Genomic DNA, 22496 nt, shown 5'->3' on the forward strand with positions numbered 1-22496 from the left:
TAAGAGCATGACTACTCCAAGACAGTTTATCATCTAAAACAACACCCAAAAACTTTATGTTTGCTACAGGTTTTATCATACCACTACTGTAATGGAAAAACAAAATTATCAGTACACTCATGAGTCCCAAATATCATGAAAAAGAAGAGGGCCAAGAATGGACCCCCTTATAAACTGATTTGAAACCTTTTGTTGCCGATTATAAGTTTCAAACAACTTTAGAGGCATACCCGTGTTCCATAATGACTAAGCTTAAATGCAACAAAATATCATGATCAATAGAGTCAAAGGCTTTTGACAGGTCAATGGAGATAGATAAAGTAAATTCTTTGTTTTCACTCCCTAGAATGATATTTTGTATAAATTCTAATATTGCAGAAGAAGTGGAGTGCCCATTTCTGAAGCCATACTGATTTGGGATGAGTGTATTTGAATCTTGAAGAAATGCAGTAACTCTATTATAAACACATCTTTTAAATATCTTAGCAAATGTATCAAGAATAGATATGGGATGATAATTACTCATACTTCTATCACCTTTTTTATATATTGGGACTACACATGTAATTTTCATATTATTTGGGACTATGCCAATTGATAAATTAATATTGAAAATATCACACAATGTTCTCACAATAAATGGTATAACTTGTTTCACAACCTGGATACTTATAGAATCAGATCCTGCACAAGTGTCATTTTTCATCTAAAAAACAAGCTCTTAGACAAAATTTCACCACATGTGATGGGCTTAAAGAATATTGATGCATATATACAGTCCTGCTTTAAAAGGATATAAACACACCATCATCTTTAAAACCTTGATTCATTGACAAATTATGACCAATGGTTGAAAAATAATCATTGAATGCATAATTTGTGATTTCAGCTAGTCATCAGTTCTGTTGAGAAATATGAAAGCATTTTATAAGTGTTCAAGATTTCCTCTTCTTTTTTCATTGACACATTTGCCAAAACATCTTGTATTGAGTGCATAGTCATAAATTTGAGAAGAAGAAATTAAAGCTCATTTTCTATAATACATGTAGATTGACAAGATTGTTCAATTATATCTCCTGCAATTATTAAGACTATTTATATGTAATATATTTGGGGAATTTAAAAAAAAGGAATATGACATCCATCAAATCAGCTAAGTATTGAGTATTGGCATGATACATAATCCTATGAAAAGCAATCTGTGTTCCACAATTCTACAGGCCTATGCTTCAGTCAATAAGAATATACACTCTGTATTATCCATCTATAATGTACACAGTAAAATGCTTTTATCATACTGTACCTTACATTATCTCAGCTTCTTCATTCTTTAGCTTGTATTACTTTATGCACACAAAATAAAAAGGTCTAGACCAATGAATAACTAAAAAGTATTAACACAGTAATTAACAATTATGCATTGCGGTGTGATACAAGAGTGGTTTACCTCTAGGCTATCTAGTTCTATTAACTGCTAGGTCATGACCAATGTCACAAAATCCAACTAGGGGTTCTACATGTAACATGATGTGATACAGACAAGTCTTGGCCATGGGCTTATGCTAAATAGTCAGGTCACCAGTGCGGCGTGGCGCGGCGCGGCGTGGCGCGAAATTTTGCGGGAAAATTAGCCCAAGAAAGTTGTATGGTGTCTTCCAGGGGACACATAAAAAAAAAAATTCCGTATCACAGGATGAAAACCGCCTAAAAATCATACAAAAATCACAAGTATTAAAAGAGAGGAAAAGATGTAACAGTAACAGACTACACTCAAAAGACGCTTCTATGGACACAGATCTACTGTCAACACAGCCAAGCTCGACACTCCAGTGGGCCACCATTTCAATCTACCCGATCATTCCATCACTGATATGACTCTACAGGGCATTGAATCTTTAGGCACTCGTCCAGACACAGTCAGAACCAGCAGAGAGAAGCTCTGGATGAGACGACTTCACACCATCCAACCCCATGGCCTCAACATCCAGGAGGGAAATGACTAACCACCTTTATTTTTTCATTACTATTACCACCATTATTATTTTTCTCTTTTTCATTTTTTAATTTCATTTTGTTCTTTCATTGCGCTTTTTTCATTTGCAGATCCTTTTTTCCCCAATTTATTCCTTCCTATAGCCCGAGTCTTTTTTATACAGCCTTTTCCGCCTACACATACACACACTAGGTTTGTTTGTTTATACATACTTGTGCTTATTTTGCCCTGCCTGCTTATCTACATACATGTATACAGTTTTCACATGTGCTTTATTTTATTTCTTTTATCTATCTATCTGTATATATATATATATATATTAATTTTTTCATTACTGTTATTCCATTGTCACTTTTGCCATTACTACATGTGTATATACTTTGATATGTTTGATTACTTCCTTTTGTTGCCTCCTCCTGGTACACCTTTAGGGCTCCCTGTTTGTTCAGCCCCCCCCCCCTTCCCTTGCTGTTACTTTTTTCACTCTTTCCCTTTCCATATCCTTCTGGTGTTCCTTATCTTCTTTGATGTTGCCTCCCTTTTCATCCTTTCCTTCAATGGTTGCCTCCTTGATCCTCATGATCATTACTGACCCTCCTCCGCCTTTTGTCTGTCCGCTCTCCTCTGCCTTTTGTCTGTCCACCCTCCTGCTCGCTCTAATCCCCCTCCCTTTACCTGTTGGGCTCCTTGCCCATGACTTCCCACCCTCTCCTTTGTTTTCTTTGTTTTGTGTACCCAGCCTGTCCCTGTCTGTTCTTGTTGTGTGAAGTCCTTATATGTGATTGCTTTCCCTGCCTGTTTGTCATTTTGCCTCTGACGAAGATTCTGCTAGGATCGAAAGCTCAGGCCCCTTTTGACTCCATTTTACTTCATTGGCTCGCCTTCATTGGATAAGCAGTTTTCAGCAGCTTTTTTTGCTACATTTAGTTCCTTTTCTGCTGTTGCATCACGCCCACGTGATCCTCCTTATCCTCTTTGTCTTCTCTGTTCTGTTTTAATTGTTTTATTGCTTTGTTCCAGTTCAGTCTCCTTCCTTGCCCTGTTTCCCTCCCACTTCTCGACTTGTAGTATCTTTGTTTCCACAGTGTTATATTTGTTTGTTTGTATCGTATTTGTTACTTTCTTTTCAGGTGTTTGTCTCCGTTCCTGGTACTTTTCTCTTCAGTTCTGTGCCTTTATCTCTGAGCTTGTCTCATTGCCCTTTATCATTTCTCTTCACTCACTTTTCTGCTTAGCACAGGTTGGCCTAGCTGTACATTGACCGACTGTACTCACCCTTTTCCCTTTGATTTATCCGCCTTACAGGTCAATCTTGCTCCCCTTTTTGAATTTCCCTCAATTCTGACAGGCTATGTATTTCTCCTTCCCTTGTTTGGCTATCATTGTTCTTCTCTGTCCCATGCTTACCATGGCTAACCATCTATCTCTTTTTCATCAACTGAGGAAAACCAAGCTCAAGGCCCTCAGATTCTCATTTCACCAGGATAATTACAGATTCTACTCCCTCAACCGCATGATACCCACAGGTCTCCAACTCCACTGCACTCCAGCTCTTGGAACACTCTCGCCTGAACTACGGAAACGCTGGAACCAGACTCTACATGGAGCTTCCATCCGTTTGATTAACATTCTCTCCGAACAGTGTGCTGCCTCTCTCACTTCCTTTTCAGCTGACATCGACAGACTGGAGACTGAACTTCGCTCTTGCTGCACCGACACCCAGTGGCTCAAATACAATGATGAAATTGAATCTTGTCTCTCAAAACATATGTCTGACCTCACTGCTCGCAGGAACAAGAAAATAGGCAACTTCACGAAGAAACGTCAAAGGTCCAACAGATTCAGGCGACACACCACATCCACTGATGCATCCTCCACTTCTGTCGTTAACCTTTCTTCTTCTCCCCTATCTCAAGCAGAAACGTCTCTTCTCACAAAAGGTCTCAAGTTTTGCCCCACTCCACCCAAGGTCGATCAGATAGCACTCAGCCAAGACCTCTCTACTTTCTACCGCAGGTTACGCCTCAAAGAGTTTTTTCTCGATGAACCCCCTTCTGCTCCTGAGCCCTTTCATCCTAAAAGCTCATGGATTCCCCCCAAGAACAGAGTTCCCTCCCTGGAAACGTACATCGAAGCTGTCTCATCTCAAGTCCACTCCGCAGATACGCTCGACATTGCATCACATGACAATCTCCCAAAGGAAGAACGCCAGGCTCTCTCATCTCTCAAAAACAGGCCTGACATCATCATCAAGCCCGCAGACAAAGGATCAGCTGTTGTAGTAATGGACCGCCAGCAGTACATCGATGAAGCCATGAAACATCTCCGCAATCCTTCCCACTACACACTTCTTGACTTTGATCCCACCGATAATTTCTCCCAACAGATCCAGTCGACACTCGATGACATGAAGGAACATGAACACCTCACCAAGAAGGCTCACAAATTTCTCTCCCCCGTTAATGCCAAACCTGCCCGATTCTATCTCCTCCCCAAGATCCACAAACCTGGCAATCCCGGTCGTCCCATCCTCTCTGGAAATGGTTCCCCAACAGAGAACATCTCCCTCTTTGTTGATCACCACATTAAACCTCTTGTCTCACTCGCACCCTCCTACATTCATGACACACCAGACTTTCTCAGGAAACTCGATGACATCAAGGACCAGATACCCGAGACAGCAATCACCGGTACTTTCGACGTCTCCTCTCTCTACACCAATATTCCCCACGATGAAGGTATTCTAGCCTCCTGTGAGGCTTTGACTTGCAGCGGCCATTCCAACCCCCCCATATCTGACATCAAATCCCTCATGTCACATGTACTGACGAAAAACAACTTTACATTCATGGACAAGCACTACTTACAGGTATCTGGCACAGCTATGGGTACCAGGATGGCTCCCTCCTTCGCCTGTCTCTTCATGACCAAGCTAGAGCAGCAGATGTTAGATTCAGCCCCCTGTCGTCCATGGATCTGGTGGCGCTACATCGATGACATTTTCTTCATCTGGACCAGGGAGGAAGAAAGCCTCCATACTTTCATTGACCACATCAATTCTTTCCACAGAACCATCAAATTCACTTCTGATTTCTCCCAAGAAAAGACCAACTTCCTCGATGTCACCGTTAGGAAGGAGTCCAACCATGTCACCACCACTCTCTACACTAAACCCACAGACACCCATCAGTACCTCCACTCAGCCAGCTGCCACCCCCGCCACTGCAAAACCAGTATCCCTTACAGTCAAGCCCTCAGACTTCGCCGTATCTGCTCTGAGGATTCTGAGTTTTCTTTCCATGCCAGGAACCTGAAGAGAAATCTCGCAGCCAGGGGCTATGGTACCAGGAGAATTCAACAAGCCATCAACAAAGTTCGTTCTCTCCCCAGATCTGAAGTTCTCAAACCGAAAACCAACAAGCAGGACATCACTGACAGAATACCCCTTGTGACCACTTTCCATCCCAATCTACCCTCTCTCCACAATATCCTTCGTGATAATCACCATATCCTTCACACCTCTGATCGTCTCTTACAGGCCGTCCCAGATACTCCCATCCTGGCATACCGACGCCCCCACAACCTTAAGGATCTCATCGTCCGTGCTGAAGTACCCTCCCTCACTGACAATTCTTCTCCTTTACAGCATGGCACATTCAAATGTTCAGCCAGTAGGTGCATCATTTGTAGCATACACATCCATGAGAGTGACTCTTTCACCAGCAACTCTACCGGCCTCTCTCACCACACAAAGGGAAACATCACTTGTACTACCACTAATGTTGTGTATCTCATCACTTGCAGAGTTTGTAGAATCCAGTATGTTGGGGAAACCAAGACTACACTCAAAAGACGCTTCTATGGACACAGATCTACTGTCAACACAGCCAAGCTCGACACTCCAGTGGGCCACCATTTCAATCTACCCGATCATTCCATCACTGATATGACTCTACAGGGCATTGAATCTTTAGGCACTCGTCCAGACACAGTCAGAACCAGCAGAGAGAAGCTCTGGATGAGACGACTTCACACCATCCAACCCCATGGCCTCAACATCCAGGAGGGAAATGACTAACCACCTTTATTTTTTCATTACTATTACCACCATTATTATTTTTCTCTTTTTCATTTTTTAATTTCATTTTGTTCTTTCATTGCGCTTTTTTCATTTGCAGATCCTTTTTTCCCCAATTTATTCCTTCCTATAGCCCGAGTCTTTTTTATACAGCCTTTTCCGCCTACACATACACACACTAGGTTTGTTTGTTTATACATACTTGTGCTTATTTTGCCCTGCCTGCTTATCTACATACATGTATACAGTTTTCACATGTGCTTTATTTTATTTCTTTTATCTATCTATCTGTATATATATATATATATATTAATTTTTTCATTACTGTTATTCCATTGTCACTTTTGCCATTACTACATGTGTATATACTTTGATATGTTTGATTACTTCCTTTTGTTGCCTCCTCCTGGTACACCTTTAGGGCTCCCTGTTTGTTCAGCCCCCCCCCCCTTCCCTTGCTGTTACTTTTTTCACTCTTTCCCTTTCCATATCCTTCTGGTGTTCCTTATCTTCTTTGATGTTGCCTCCCTTTTCATCCTTTCCTTCAATGGTTGCCTCCTTGATCCTCATGATCATTACTGACCCTCCTCCGCCTTTTGTCTGTCCGCTCTCCTCTGCCTTTTGTCTGTCCACCCTCCTGCTCGCTCTAATCCCCCTCCCTTTACCTGTTGGGCTCCTTGCCCATGACTTCCCACCCTCTCCTTTGTTTTCTTTGTTTTGTGTACCCAGCCTGTCCCTGTCTGTTCTTGTTGTGTGAAGTCCTTATATGTGATTGCTTTCCCTGCCTGTTTGTCATTTTGCCTCTGACGAAGATTCTGCTAGGATCGAAAGCTCAGGCCCCTTTTGACTCCATTTTACTTCATTGGCTCGCCTTCATTGGATAAGCAGTTTTCAGCAGCTTTTTTTGCTACATTTAGTAACAGAATTAGAAAAGAAAATGATTGAATAACATTAAGAAGAACAATGATTGACAGAGAGAAGATAGAAGGGGAGGAGAGATGGAAGATGAGAAGAAAGAAAAGGGAATAACATAACAAGGGAGTGGACAAGTGGGAAAATGTGACAAGATAAAAATAATGGGATATAATGATAGACAGAGATTAATAATCTCTTTACAATGTACTCTGTGTAGATGTTCTGTTTATCTCACCTAGCTACAAGATAAAAACAAAATACAATTTTCTCAATTAGATGGAGGAGTACTTATCCAGGGGCAGAACAAGGAATTCCATAAAGGAGGCGGTGGGGGGGGGGGGGGTGCAAACAATATTTCTGGTTCTACGACTGGGTTTTATCTCATTTTTAATCTTTTCATTTCTTTTGTTTAACAACAAATAAAGAGTGGGCGTGCGCCCAGTGCACACCCCTCTGGAACCGCCACTGCTTATCTGGTATTTTGAATAATTCTGCTAGAATATTATCACTGATGACTTTCACTATTCTGTAAAAAAAAAAAATCTTCAGTCTGCCAACTACACTGTAGCCACATCAAACTGAAATCAGAATCAAAATCAGATTAGAATGATGAAATAATTATGGATGGTCAGATATTAACAGTGATGAAAAAAAGAAAGAGCTACATCCACTGAAGATTGCATGCTAATTGCCCAAAAATAAATATAAAGAAGGGTTTCTCTTTACAATGATTTATTGGTAGACATCAAAACTCTTGTTCAGTACCAAATAATAACAAAGAAATTTGCATCCTACACAAGTCATATCACAAGGGCAAGAGAGACATTACAGTAATACAGTGTGATGATTTCCCAGGACATACCATGTAGGCCTAACTGTTGTACAAAATAACACTCTGGTGCTTTCTGGACTGGACAGCATGCATACAAATATTAAACTAATGCCTAGTTCAATAACAAAATAAATAGTAGTTGCCACAAAGCAAAATCTATGTCTTGGATTGAACAGAGACACTATATTGAGTACTAGCATACAAATTGGAAAAGCAGAAAGTCATTCATTAACTTAATAGTTGGATCTTCATGTGTGACACAACACATGTTTGGCAAAACAAAGATGCCCATGTTATTTGCGATGTTCATCTTAATCTAACTGCAGATGTGTATTAATGAAATCAGTAGGGGAGAGCGGGGAGAAGTGGGACATTATTTCAAGTTCGCCGATTTTCTTCTTATATCTTTTTATAGAAGAGATTATTACATTTCCTGTTGGGCTTGCATGAAGGTTCATATGGTAGGTTACATAAAGAGCTATAAGCTGGGGGTAGCACTGTTCTCAATTTTCTGCAGTTAATGAAAAGAAAAAAACTTATTTTGGGGGAGAAGTTGACCCACCCGTGGGTGAAGTGGGACAACGGCAAGGGAGAAATGGGACTGTGGGGGTAAAGTGTGACATCCTAGATGGTCTATAGAAATGTCAAAGTTGGAAGGCATAATGAAACATTGGTAATGAAAACAGTCAAACATGCTTTAAAATGATCTTTACTTCAACAAAACAAGTTTGAACAACATGTTTGAAAATCTGAACTGCTTTACATGTAATGCTATTATGAGGGACAAATGGGACACGTTGTCCCAACTGTCCCTCACATGACATATACATAAATATGTACGACTGCTCAGTAACCATGCAGGCATTTGTCAAAAACAAGTTATATTAGTTGCATATTAATAAGGCTCACCACCAGCTTCAATTGTGCCCTTGAAATCATGAACACAAAGACAACAGGTTAATTAACTTGATTTTAAAAAAACATTATATTTTGGGGAAAATTTTCAATAGCAATTTATACATACTTAGAATTTGCCGAACTGCATGGCTTTCTTAGTGTGATGTATGGTTGCTAGGGGCTTATTGTAGATATAAGCCAATCGCTGATTTGTTGAACAGTTTTTGATTCAGAGAACGTGTCCCACTTGACCCGCGTCCCAACTCACCCCGCTCTCCCCTACCATGGTACTCATTTTTTGGCGCTAGAGTAATTTCGCACCATACCTTTCAGTTGAAGTTCTCCCACATTTCATACACAAACCATTTTTCTTTAAAAGGCATAAATCTTCAAATTTGGCATCTCTACTGATTTGGGCGGTACCTAGACTACCATTATTTTTTAGATTTTGCTACAGATGTTTTACCAATACTCTAATATAGGCCTACCAATTTGTAGCAAACCTGCCATTGAGATAAAATGAAAGTAACTATTAATCCCCCTTCCTTGTGCATTGATTAGCTCTCTTCAAACAAGCTATTTAAATATTACCATCTGTTCTTGCACCGAATCACATATATTTTGAAGTTGAAAAACCTGAAAACTCCAAACTGTGGGAGGGAAGACACCCCCTCCCACACCTTCCCCCCTCGCACTCGGGCTCGGTTGCTTTAATCTCGAACCTCACAATACACAAATCTACCACTTTAGCGCTTAAAGTAGTTGGCAAGCATGCATCTTTCACCAAAAGCATATTGCCCAATCAATGACTTGATACGCAGCATGTTTGTGTTGCAGGCTTGTATTGGACGACGTATTCAATGTGTATTTTTGAAGACACCATACAGCATTTCGCAACTAATCTCATCCAAGCTAGCCGCGCCACGTCCATGACTGGTTGACCGCATATAAGGATAAATGACAATAAACATTATACACTGTACATTTAAGGCCCAGGTTTGTTCAGTTTATTTTGGCATTACAGTGTTTAACCATAGCTACGCTATATGATTGTGATAGTAAGAAACATTTCAACACCAACAACAGCGTGCACTGATGCAATCTGCTTAAGCGATCGAGCATTGTGATAATCAACGATCACGGTGAGGTGATGGGGGACAAAAAAGAAAGAAGAAAATATTCGGCTTACTTAATACGCAACAACAGAAATGCAACACCACCAAATGTAGTATGTATCTGGGACAAACAAGTGTATACTTGCAATGATCTGCATGCTATTTCTATAATGTTGGAACAAAAATTGTCAGTCACCCCTCAACAAACAACAATATGATGCATGTGGGACTACATGTAAACATGTACACCATCACAATTGTGGCATCCCCATTTCTTTCATTTTCCTTTTGTAATAACTTAGTGACATCAATCTAATGTAGAATTACAACATGCTATAGGTCTAAAAATGAGGCTTAAACATTCATTAATTAAATACTCACCTCAAAATCACTTTCAATCCCACTGAGCTGCATCCCCACGTCACTTCTGTCACATGGTCCATCTTGTCCTGCAACCTGGCTATTTCTATGTGTAATCCATTCAAGATTCTCAGCTGTCCCAAATTTTGCACAACAAGGGAATGTATAGGAAAATTTGAGACATTCCCAAATTTTGCCATTTGTCCCAAATTTTCACCAGTGTCTGTACAACATGTCCCAAATTTTGAGTTGTGAGTGGTCCCAAATTTTGAATTTGTGTCCCAAATTTTGCCATTTTGTCCCAAACTTTGATGAGAAAACTCTCTCTCTCTCTCTCTCTCTCTCTCTCTCTCTCTCTCTCTTTCTCTCGTTTGCCCTGCTCGTTTGGCTTTGTATCACAGACGACGAAATCAGGGGGAGGGAGGGACGTGCCTCCACTTGTCTCTCTGGAATTTTCTGAATCATCACCCTCCATTTCAATGCTTATTAATCGTAATTTTCTTTGACTTTTTTTCTAATTGTCTTTCACTTAGTATGATTTGTAAATAGTCGCAGATCTAGGGGGTCAAGAGGACAGAAATACTGAACGAATTAACCATTAACATTTTTTTTTTCATAATTTTGTTATATTTTCTCACATTTTTAATGAAAAATTGCAAATCGGTTAATTTCAATTCTGAACAAAAGTGCAAAATTTCCCTCATGTGGGAGGGAGACAAATCGAATACGCCGATTGAGTTTTTATAGTTACATGAGATAGTGAGAACATCATGTTTCGTCATTCCTTCAGTGACCTACGTGACCCCACAGCTCCCAGAATCCCATGGGTTTGCATACGTACACGGAAGCTGATAATAACGCAATATACATACAAACATTGGAAAGTTTCAGCGCGCTTCCTTGTACTGAACCGCTACTCATACAGCACTGAGGGCCGCATGATGTATTATGCGACGGGATATATGTCTGATTCTGATCATTACTGTGCATTTACAAGATTGTGGCTGTGATATCCAACAAAAATCATTGACAGTGGACATTGTTGAGGGGCCACAATACTTCTATGATGGACTTGTGTTAGACTGCATAACAAATTGGTGAACAACTGAAAAGTAAAATAAATTTTACCTCATCGTATTTGATGATGCATACAACCTAATTCAGTGGTAAGTGTTCGTAGAACCTCTCTCCGAAGGCTCTATATACAGGAGAAGGGAAATATTGAGTTGATAATGGACATGAAAAGAGTTCTAGTTTCACTCCACTGGTATTAAGATCGGTGGTATACTGCCGTGTGCTTATACTAGGTAATTTGACAGATTCCATTTCGTGCAATGTATCTGCTAACGTGTGAAAACCAGGTAAATGGTAATTTATTGAAAATTAATCTTTTATACTTTCTGAGTTTGTTCTTGCGCAGCCAAGAAGATGACGCTTTCAAATCTAATATCTACATGGTTTTGACGAAATCAGTTCGTAAAAGCTGCGATGAAATCGCCATTTTAAGATATGTACTGCTAGAACTTTGAACTTTGACGTCATACGCGTTACGAAATGCATTGTATACTTCACACATCGCGCTTTCGAATGATACCTGTCACGCTACAACCAGTCTTCATTTCTCCATGAAAGTCAAAATATCGTTTCGATGAGACGCTTGCATCATTTTTGCGTCGATATCCCTGTTTCAAAACGTTCAAAATCTGTATCAAGAAATCTGAAAAAAATATGGGAAGTAGTATTTTATGCAAGTCTGAAGATTTCTGAGCATGTTGCACTGCGTTGCTGTGCGTGTAGTACCTACGCTAAGCTTCGATTTTCCGATGAAAAGAAAACAAGCAAACAAACAAACAATGATCCCTTGAAGATTTTGATGTTGTCGAACATCCTGGGATATGTTATGATCTTAACATTCATAGTAGAACCGAGTTCGTTTGTACCGTCATTATGGACAGTTTTGGATATTGTTTTCATTAGAAAAATATGGGTTTGTGTTTAGAGTAAAGAGTTTTGAAATGACGCTCATGAAATTTAATGTCGATCGGATATGTATTGGGGAAGAGGAGCATTGTTGACGAAGCTTGGGATCTTCTTTTTTTTTACCTTGTCCTTATTTTTTATTATTATTAGGAATAGTTGGCGGAAGGCTTGAATTCTTAAACACCCTTCGGTTTATTTTCACTCTTAATAAATACATGTATAATCACAATTTAAGTTTGTAGGCCGATCTACTTTCACAGACATCAGAGTAGTTTCATAAGTGAAGAATAGCCAGACTAAAGTAAACGCATAAATTAAATGAAACACAATCTATAAGTTCTAGACACATCTTTCACAATAGTGTTGTGGAGGAATAAACCACCCATTTTTCTCTTTGCAATGAGACATTTTAGAAATCGACTCCCGCCCAGTGTTTAAGTCCTTAAACAAAATGCTTATACCCACCATGCCCCTCTCCACCCCGATGCAATTCAATTCAATTCATTTATTTTCATTCTTCCTTTCTCCAACAAAACATACATGTAACACAAGAAAATTCAGGAATTACATCATAAACAGAAGCATTTGCCGTTACAAATAAATAGATATACCGTTAAACATAAGAGGGCATACTGGCAAAAAAAAAAACAATGCAAAGTCTTGCTTCAGTTGAAAAAAAAAAGAATTGAGAGGTCCACTAAAAAGCAAAGCTTGTATATTGTGAACCACTCATGAAACTTATGAATTACACCTGTACTTATTTACAAACACTTGTCTCAAATATGATATACGACAGGACGGGTAAAAACAGGAGACACACAACAACATGACCACACTTTCCAGAATAGATGAAAAGAATGGAAGGAAAGAAAGAAAAAGAGAGAATTAGAGAATGCCCACATGCTGAACAAGGGAAATGGAACAGGGGATGGTAGAAAATGTGCTTCATGAGTTGGTGCTGCATGCAGCTGTGCAAGGATTGTGATAGCTACTTCATTACGTTATAATGAATTCAGTGATTGAATGATTGGTGGATGCATGATGAACCTGAGGTTGACGAAACCTGTAGCTAATAAAAAAAAAAACATATTAGTGCTGATTAAATAGAAAAAAAATCAACCTGCGCTTAAAAGAATATAAAGATAGGAAATTTTGTATTTCACAGCTTAGCGAGTTCGAAAATCTAGGACCGGTGTATATAAATGTCTTCTGAGCCAATAAAGTTCTCAGGAGGGGTAACATAAACTGGCCAAGTTGAAAAAAGTACAAATCTTTGATTTTCAAAATCTTATGTTCAGTACCTAGCAACGTTGGGGCCCTCTGGTAGAGCAGTAGCATACACCGAAAATGTTACCCTGGAAATAAAACATTATTATTATTATTCTAAGTGTTATGATAATTATCATAATTATAATAATAATAATGGTATACCGTAACATAAAAGTATAGAGCTGATTTAAACGCTAATATGTTTCTCTTCAGACAAGCTATATATGTGGCTGCATCAAAAGTCCATCATAGTGTAATTGCATTGGTGAAATAGCTAATTATTACGGTTTTACCATTGAAATATGTGACCCTGCACCACAAAACAAACAAAAAGTCGCCAGACATGGATTTTTAGTTAAGGGTAGATTCTGAAGCTTTAAAATGCTTTAAAATGATGTATAACTCAATTCAAAATGGACTCCCCTAACCTACCTAAATTCTGGAAAGAAAGCACACTCTCTGGAAAAGTGTGAACTGAGAAAAGAGGCTCTGAAGTATATACATGGTCTATTCAAACGCTTAATATTTACCAAGCCGTGCTAGCTGTGCCATGAAAGGGACAAAACACAGGATGTAAACCACTGGAGCAACAATAATGAAGAGATTATCAGATTAAGCTGAAATTAAGCATCTTCTATTAGCATATTCTGCCCATGATTAATACTAACTATCAAAGCAGTAGCATCATCCTTTCAAAAGTTATTAGACTTGAAAGTGAAGAGTTAGTCCATGGGCCAAGACCAGGTTTTTACGATATTGGTACCACTTAAAGGGACAAATTCTGCTTATGCATTTTGAAATGGTATGTATCTGTAGATGATATTTTGCTATGATAGCAATTCCAGAGAAGTAGCTTAGTCTCAGTATCAGCCGTTAACCCTCATAACTCCAAATACTTTTTTTTAAGCTCGGTAAACCATGGAGGGCACAATCCGCTCCCTCTATCATTTCAATATTTTTCTATCAATTGCTCTGAGATGTGGCACAAATGTAACTCAAGACATACTCTACAAAATGGCACCATCAAAACTTTTCTTGGAAACCATAAAGAGGGAGCAATTTGTCAAAATACAAAGAAAACAAAGAGAATTCCATTAAATAATATTAAATCAACTAATTTTAAGACATATGTCGGGCAGTCAAGGCGAAATTGCAAATAGATTTTTGCTGTTGATTTCTATTTAGACATATAAAGACACATTTGAACTTCACTTTAACCTTTTCGGAGCATTTACAGGTCCAAATCTTTAGAAAATGGTGTTTACCACAGAAAAAAAAAATCAAGACAAAACACAAGAGGGCGCTGTAGTTTCTTTCAAACATAATTGAATACTTCCTTTAAAAGTATAAAATTTTATTATTTTATGTTGTGAATACATAAGATAATAAGTAACAAGAAGCTAAAAAAGGGTCAAAATGTGAAACGGAACTTGCTTATGTTTATTTGTTGCCATGGTAACCAAAATACGTTAACACTAATTAAACATATCTTATACAACGTATATGTGTAATAAGTTTCGGGAAACGACATCAAATTTGGAGGTGATCAGACAATATATTAAACTTATAGTGAGCAAAATTTAAAATTTTCAGTATCAGCGGAGCACCTCTTTCGATATCATTTTGACATAGACACCTCAACAAACAACTCCCAAGTACCAAAACGTCAATAGCGAGATATCTACATATTCAGCAAAATCACGAGCGCAACGAGATATAGCAAAACATCCTTCTTAATACCTATAATTCTGCAAAACGGGTGAGTTAATGTTACTAAGTATACGAAACACTCTTCAGAGCAGATTTACTTCGACACCTAATGGAAAGGATAAAGTGACGGGAAATTGGATAAATAGTGCCATGATAATCATACCAAAAGATATACGAAAAACGAGCATTAATTCTAATTCAAACAAACTAATGAGCAAATACAAAATAGGCACGCAGATGTATATTATGGACGTTAATCGAAAAGAGAGAGTTTTGGGGCGGCTTTGTTCTACTGTCTTGTTTTTGTATACGATTTTCGATATACTGGGGAGTAGCAAATCCCCGCAAATGCAAATAGAGCTATGTCGACGGAGCAAATTAGTGCTTGTTGCAGAGTATTGTCAGAATTTTCAGAGCAATTGCATTTTGGTAGAGTTTCATAAGTCTAGAACAGGGAAGAATTATTATAACGATCCCTTCTGACACAAGGTATAAAAAAAATCCAAGTAGATACCGAGAAACAAATAGAATTGCTAAATCGAAATTACTTTGCTCCTTGCCATGCGTCATGCTAGAATAACCAAGTTGCAAGAAGCACAATTAACAACCCCCCCCCCAAAAAAAAAAAAGATAATTTCTTCAGTTGTTGAATGACTTACTCAATATCTGATAAGTCATTTGAAAATGTGATGTACATGTAAAAAAAAAGTCTGGTTTTGTGGGTAAAAGTTTAGGAATGGGAATGGACAAAACCCTCCAATTCCCTTGCTGTATACAACCCGGCCATATAGGGTACGACCGCGGTCATTTGCTGGTATCTAGATCTGCAAATACCTTGTTTGAGGCTGTTATCTAACTTTATACATAATGGAATTTACATCTGTACTCCGCTCTTCCGCTCTGTATAATCTCATCATTTTGAACTGCCGTCTTTATTGTGATTACTCCATAATTCCAATTTTCATTGTTCTTCCAAACAGGAAATTTATTATCACTTATCTTATTATAATAATATGTAAGCCTTGATTAAGCTATGTCTTAAAATTATTCATTGATTCAATAGTAACTCATCCTGATGTAGCCCTTGAATTGGCTATAAAACTGTATGAAAACAACCTTAAATATTGTTAGTTCTTGCTCGGCAAAAGATATGAAAATATGCACAGTGGAATGTAGCAATTTATCGTAGAAATAATTTTCCATGGGTATTTTAGCGAGAAAATGAATGGCAATGAATGATAAGAAAATACCGTTTTGCGGTAACGTCTCCCATTCCATACATTTTTCCTACATAAAGAGAGGTATACCATGTAAAACAGCATTTGGATATGGCCGCGGATGCCTTGAACGTAGACTATCACTCCACAGAGAGATACACCGAGTTCAAAACAGCGCGCTCCGTAGAGACCGTGCTTTATCGTTCTGTGTATAGTCTCGGTTCAGACGCGCGGGCTGATCATGAAAGCCCAGAATGCATTGATTAAAGACTACATTTTTCATGACTAAGCTACTCATTTGGAATTGCTATCATAGTTTGATACACTTATATATCCCTAACAAACAAAACGGCACCACAAAGGTTTTGTCCCTTTTGGTGGTACCAATATCTGACCTGGCCCATGGACTAAGTGTGCAAAGGATTACAAGACATGACAAGCGGCCTCTAAGTCACACCTGATCATTTTACTCTTCCCCCAAAAAGGGTTGTAGAAAAACTGCTAAAAACACACTTTCCCATTCATGTTAAGATACCAAACTGAAGAGTAATGTAGAAGAAGGATAGCTCTTTCAGAAAATATGAAAAACTGAAGATTGACTTGGTTGAACCATTTCACCTTTTTTGAGTCCTCACTTAAAATCAAAGGGTGCGACTTTTTGTTTGTTTTGTGGTGCACGGTCACATACACATAATGAATTTCGCTACACACCCACACACACACAAATGAAACCTGCATAGTTCGGACAATTTGAATGTAAAACTGATACAAAACCCACTCATTTACTTTTTGAATAGCTTTCCAATGATACACCAAACTTGATGGGCTTCTGCGTCGAAATTTTATTTTTAGTCAAACTCCTTACTTTATATGCCTACGCCAGCCACGAATTACCACACAGCCGCTAGTACCAGCAGCTGGGTGTGAGGCTGGGTATATCATAGAAAGTTCAATTTCTGGCTTAATTTCGTAGGTCGTTGCAGTTGATGAGAGATAAGGTTAATTTGTGTAGAACATTATGGGTCAACAAATGTCGTGACGCGATAGCTCAAGGGGCTAACATCCCATTACTTTGACACGGGCTTACTGATAACCCTTCCCTTTTTCAAATTGAACTGCGGTAAGATAAACATTGATGAATGCTTAATGGACGGGAACTCTACAAACAATGAATGAATCCTGACATAACTATGCTTTCAGATTATGCAGATGCTTGCAGATAGACGTTAAGAAATACTGCATGAAAGCTGGAAAAGGTCATTCCTGTTTGCATTACACGCCAATCATTATGGATATATTTCTTCAATTAACTTGAGGAACTATTAGGTAATAATCCTTTATTTAGCATGGACACCTATTCATAAATAGTCTAAACTACAACAAATTATCACGCTACTAATTGAGAAATAACAAATCGAAAGTTTCCCTACCAAAGCCAAAGTCAAATTCCAAGAGAAAGAGCCCATTGTAAGAAGCGTCTAAAGTCTCGGACACGTTTTCAATCAATCTCAAATGTGAAATGTTTTTAAATTGATTTCGTCAAGCATTGATCCCATCATTTTCAAATTAAGGTAATTGCACATGTGTATCCATTGTAATCCATGATTTCGTTTTCTTTTTTATTCAAATAGTCTAGATGGTCTCGATTTGTTTTCTTCGGCTCTGTCTACTCACGTGATCTAACATAGGCCATGACATATCGCAATTTTGTATGTTCCTTCTTATAATATATCTAATTTTATTCTTCATCAATACGACTTTAATTGGATTAAGTCAAGCTTTGTTTTGCAGTTTCTTTGTCCAATATGTGTTTTTTCGATGTGAATGTTATCGTTTACGTTGTGCTGTTTTATACAAATGCAGCAAAGTGAAAAAAAAATAGTTTTGAATACTGACTGACTTAAAACAGTCCTGAGGCTGACAGTGTTTTTTAACATTATTCGAAGCCAAAACAACAATGAAACAAACAAACGAACGAACAATAAAATCTGTGTGTGTGTGTGTGTGTGTGTGTGTGTGTCTTCGAAAGGAAACCATAACTCTGAAATTTTGAATGGAGACACATCATTTTAGTTAATTTCACCAGCAAAAGTCCCTTCCTTAGTTTGAGACTAGTATGCGTTATGAATTTTAATGTGTGCACTGCAACATTCATTAAATTTTTTAAGCACATTGCAGTAAGCCAATTTTGAAACAAAAAAAGACAATACTTATATTCGATTATCAAACTCTGGAATATCAAGACATGCAAAGTTCCTTTCCAAAATGGACAAGGGGCCAAAATTTACCACTGAAGGTAAGCAGAAAAAACAGACGTTGGTTTTTAGTTCACACTTCCCGTAGTGTCTTCATGAATCGCCGTATGACCCATAAAAAGTAGGCCAACGTACCATATTATAGTCTAATGAGGAAACTGGGTCTGATTTTCGAAGGGGCTTTGAAGGTTTTGTTGAAGTAACAACGTTAGGATAATTTTTTCCAAGCTGTTTCTTTGAATATCTGAGTAAAAACATGCTTTGAATGTGTGCCTTTTTCCAAAAAGAGAAAATTGTACGTGTACATTTTCGCCATGCTTTTTTTTTCTTTTTTGCTCATTCCTCCAATGAGTTTATATGCATTGAAATATAATGATTGCGTGTAATACATGGGTCACTTAAATCGTACTGCATGTAATGTGTAGATAAAAAAACCATCATTACTAACATCACTAAAGAACAAAAATGCGAACTCAGACAAATGTATAGTAACGTTACGTTGTGCAGGTTTTTTTATATTATGTCATAAATAAACATTTGAATATATGTGAGTTTCTTAAGATAACGTCGACTTAAGCCGTCAGCGAATAAGTTTATATTTAATTATTTATGTATATGATTAATATTCACTGTTTACTAAAATAGTAGTATTATTTCGTAGAAATGATTTTTTTTTTTTTTTGCAGTCATTATCTTTGTTAATGTCTTGGGCACTCATCACTTACTTGCAGAATGTAACTTATGATATTTGTCATCATTGCATATAAAATGGCAGTGGATACTGTATGCATGAAATGTTCGCTACTCACTAGAGTTATTCACATTTGTTAGAAATGAAGACTGCAGTCATTATCTGTGTAAATATTTACATTACAAATTTTCTTAAGAGCAGAATGTAATTGTCGAATTCTTTGTATTTGAATTGTATCTTACAGCTTTGACGGAGACGGCTAACCGTAAAGCAGTAATTACTTATGCCACTTGTCATGGAATCCCTTGCAAGTTCATCGAGTGTTACAGAAGAGGAAATCAGGATGCCTTCTTTGGCACAGGCAATGGCAGACGATACACTAATGGGCCTTGAGTGTGCTGAGGGCATCCAGAAGTATTTGGCCAGTCACACCGATGAGGGTGGCATAGATGCCACGGCTGATGACGGAAGGACTGCTCTGATGATAGCTTGTGAAAAGGGACAGGAAGACATCGTCAGGTTTCTTTTGAAGATGGGTGCTAACCCACATTTCTCCTCTCCCAAGAGTGGGGACACACCTTTACATGCGAGCTGCAAAAGGCCAACTGGCTTTATCCCGTTTTCAACGGATACTGCCAAAGAGAACAAAATTAAAATCGTGCAGACACTTCTGCAGCATGGTGTTATCTCCAGAGATAACAGAGCAGGACTAACTCCTCTGCATGTAGCAGCACTGTCTGGCTTTGGTTCCCTGGGGGAATTCCTGATGTCTCCGCAGTGCAATGACAGTGGAATATCAGAACCAGATAAGATCACCTATTTGGAAATGCTTGGCTTCTCGCAATACATGGCTGGGGGGCTCTGCGAAGCTTATGAAACATTATGCAAGGTCATTTCCCAGCGCTGCCATTTTCCTGAGAGACGAGCTGATCCTGAGCTTGAAGCCATTATTCAATGCACGGAAAAATATTCACTTGCTGATATTAATGCTATCAAAGGTGACATGCGTGCCATGAAAGTTCAGTGGTTACTTATTGGAGATAGAATCATACCTGAAGGGGCTAAGGGGGAATATTTCTTCAAGCACTTGGCAAGGTTTGCATGTCAGTGTATGCAACAAGATGACGCCTCAAGAGGTTACAATATATTCAAGTATTTACTGTCCTGTGAATCACACTCTAAAGCAGTGCTGGGGACTGTGATGGATGGGATATATCCTTTCTTTGGGCCAAATGACAACCTGGACACCAAAGTTGTTACCCAGGGGTGCGAAATTGTCAACGAATATCGAGATGTCATTCGACATGTCAGCAATTCTTCCCTAGTTGAGCATAGTCCAGAGCTGATCAAAATATTTGGAAGATTGCTCTTTGACTTTGCATACTTTTTTTCTGAGCTTGACCTCCTCGAGTCCCTTATCAAGACAGCAGAGAAGGTTATGACTGTAGTTCGAGCTGCATGCTCTTCGTTAGACAAAGGCAAGTACAAATCAGGCTCAGTTACATTCGAAATCATGGACAAACTATTTTCAGCATTTCGTAAGAACATGTTTCGTGGAACATCATTGAATCGTGTAAAGCGTGTGATGTGCAAGCTGCTGTGGTACGATGACCTCACATACAAAGAACAAAATTACGATTCGATATTTCATAGATATGTGCTTACACTTTCCACAAAACCTGAGCGCGACCAGTCTTTCCTTGTTGACTTGGCGAAGATCATGGTCCGTCATGGCTGCCCTGTGAACATGGAGAGTGATTTCGACGGCGAAACTCCTGGGGAAATGTTTACCTATTTGATGGAATGTGGAATCTTTGATGAAAATCCCAATAATGAAGACTTCAAGGTGCTGAGTGACTTGCTTTGTCCTACGACTAGTATGCTATCCTTAAAAGAAATAGCATCGAGGGTTGTCCTCCAGAACAAAATTCCATACCACGGGGTGCTGCCGAAGGGTATTTGTAAGATGATGACTGGAGAGACTTTGACTCCGGACCCCAGTATTCTGAAGACCCCAGAGGAATCTGAATCCGAGTCAGAATGAGATCGATTTCTCTTAAATCAATAAACAACTGTAATAATTCCAATGTGTACGCGATGGCTGTTGTTATGTGATAGGATCTGGCTTTCAATCATCATTGCAGAAAAGGCAACCATAGTCAGAAATTACCCCCAATGCAAGCTGGTTAGAAGATGGACAGAGAAGGAGAGGGAGAAAGAAACGCAACTTATTCACTTTTTAAGTGTCAGATATTCTTATTTGACTTAAGGCAATAAGTACTTTGATCAGTAGGCCTAATGGTTAAATGAGATACCGGTGTATTTTGTTTAGTATTGTCATTATGTGATCCTGCATCACAAAACCGACAAAAAGTCGCCAAACAAGAATTTTTAGTAAAAGGCAGCCTTTAAAAGCTCTAAAATGATGTATAACGCAATTCAAATGGACTCCATTTACTTACCTTAGAACTGAAAAGAAAATACATACTCTGGAAAAGTGTGAACTGAGAAAAAAGACTCTGAAGTGCAGGGTCTTTTCAAGCGCTTATTCTTTACTAAGCTAGATGAGCGATGAAAGGGACATAACACAGGATGTAAACCACCGTAGCAACAATGAGGGGATTATCAGATTAAGCTGGAATTTGAGCATGTTCTTTTAACACATTTTATTCATAATAAATAACAACTTTCAAAGCAGTAGAAATATCCTTTCAAAAGTTATTAGACTTGATAGTGAAGAGTGTGCAAATGATTTAACGAAATGAATAGGGGCCCTAAGACACACCTGATCATTCTACCCCCCCCCCAAAAAAAAAAGAGTTGTTGAAAAATTGCTAAAAACACACTTTCTAATTCATGTTATGATCCTAGACTAAAAAATAATGTAGAAGAATAGTTCTTACAGAAAATAATCATAAACTCAAGATTGAACCAGTTGACACATTCCATCTTTTTTAGTCATATAAAATCAAGGGATGCGACTTTTTTTGTTTTGTTTTGTGATACACGGTCACATTGTATTGTTGTGTTGATAGCGTACGCTAATAGACGGTGTCTGAAAGGGCAAGCCCAAGCAGTGGCGCACGTTACGCATCAGCATTCAAAAATTTCAAACTTCTGAAAAGTAATGAACGATCTTTAGATTGTACAGGTTATCATCAGTATGAAAGGTATCCCTGAGAAG

The 22496-nt window shown here is 38.5% G+C and overlaps 1 protein-coding gene and 1 pseudogene across 2 annotated transcripts in view; both read left to right on the forward strand.

Annotated features, from left to right (window-relative positions):
• LOC139734197 (uncharacterized) overlaps nucleotides 1-22104 on the forward strand; it is a 54157-nt gene extending 32053 nt beyond the window's left edge. Inside the window, exons 1-2 of one of the 2 annotated variants that reach the window (XM_071645002.1) lie at nucleotides 10979-11356; nucleotides 19557-22104. In XM_071645002.1, the coding sequence (XP_071501103.1) occupies nucleotides 19596-21356 (1761 nt within the window). In that variant the 5' untranslated portion in view covers nucleotides 10979-11356; nucleotides 19557-19595 and the 3' untranslated portion in view covers nucleotides 21357-22104. Of the gene's footprint in view, nucleotides 1-10978; nucleotides 11357-19556 lie in introns of those variants that run through there. The other variant, XM_071645003.1, reaches the window with a different exon arrangement.
• Nucleotides 4193-5272, forward strand: LOC139734181 (uncharacterized; annotated as a pseudogene).
• Nucleotides 22105-22496: the final 392 nt, after the last annotated feature.

This window comes from Diadema antillarum, unplaced genomic scaffold, assembly GCF_040938485.1.
Source record: "Diadema antillarum isolate AM-2024a unplaced genomic scaffold, OU_Dant_1.0 seq00000512_RagTag, whole genome shotgun sequence".
In the NCBI taxonomy this organism is placed as follows: Eukaryota; Metazoa; Echinodermata; class Echinoidea; order Diadematoida; family Diadematidae; genus Diadema; species Diadema antillarum.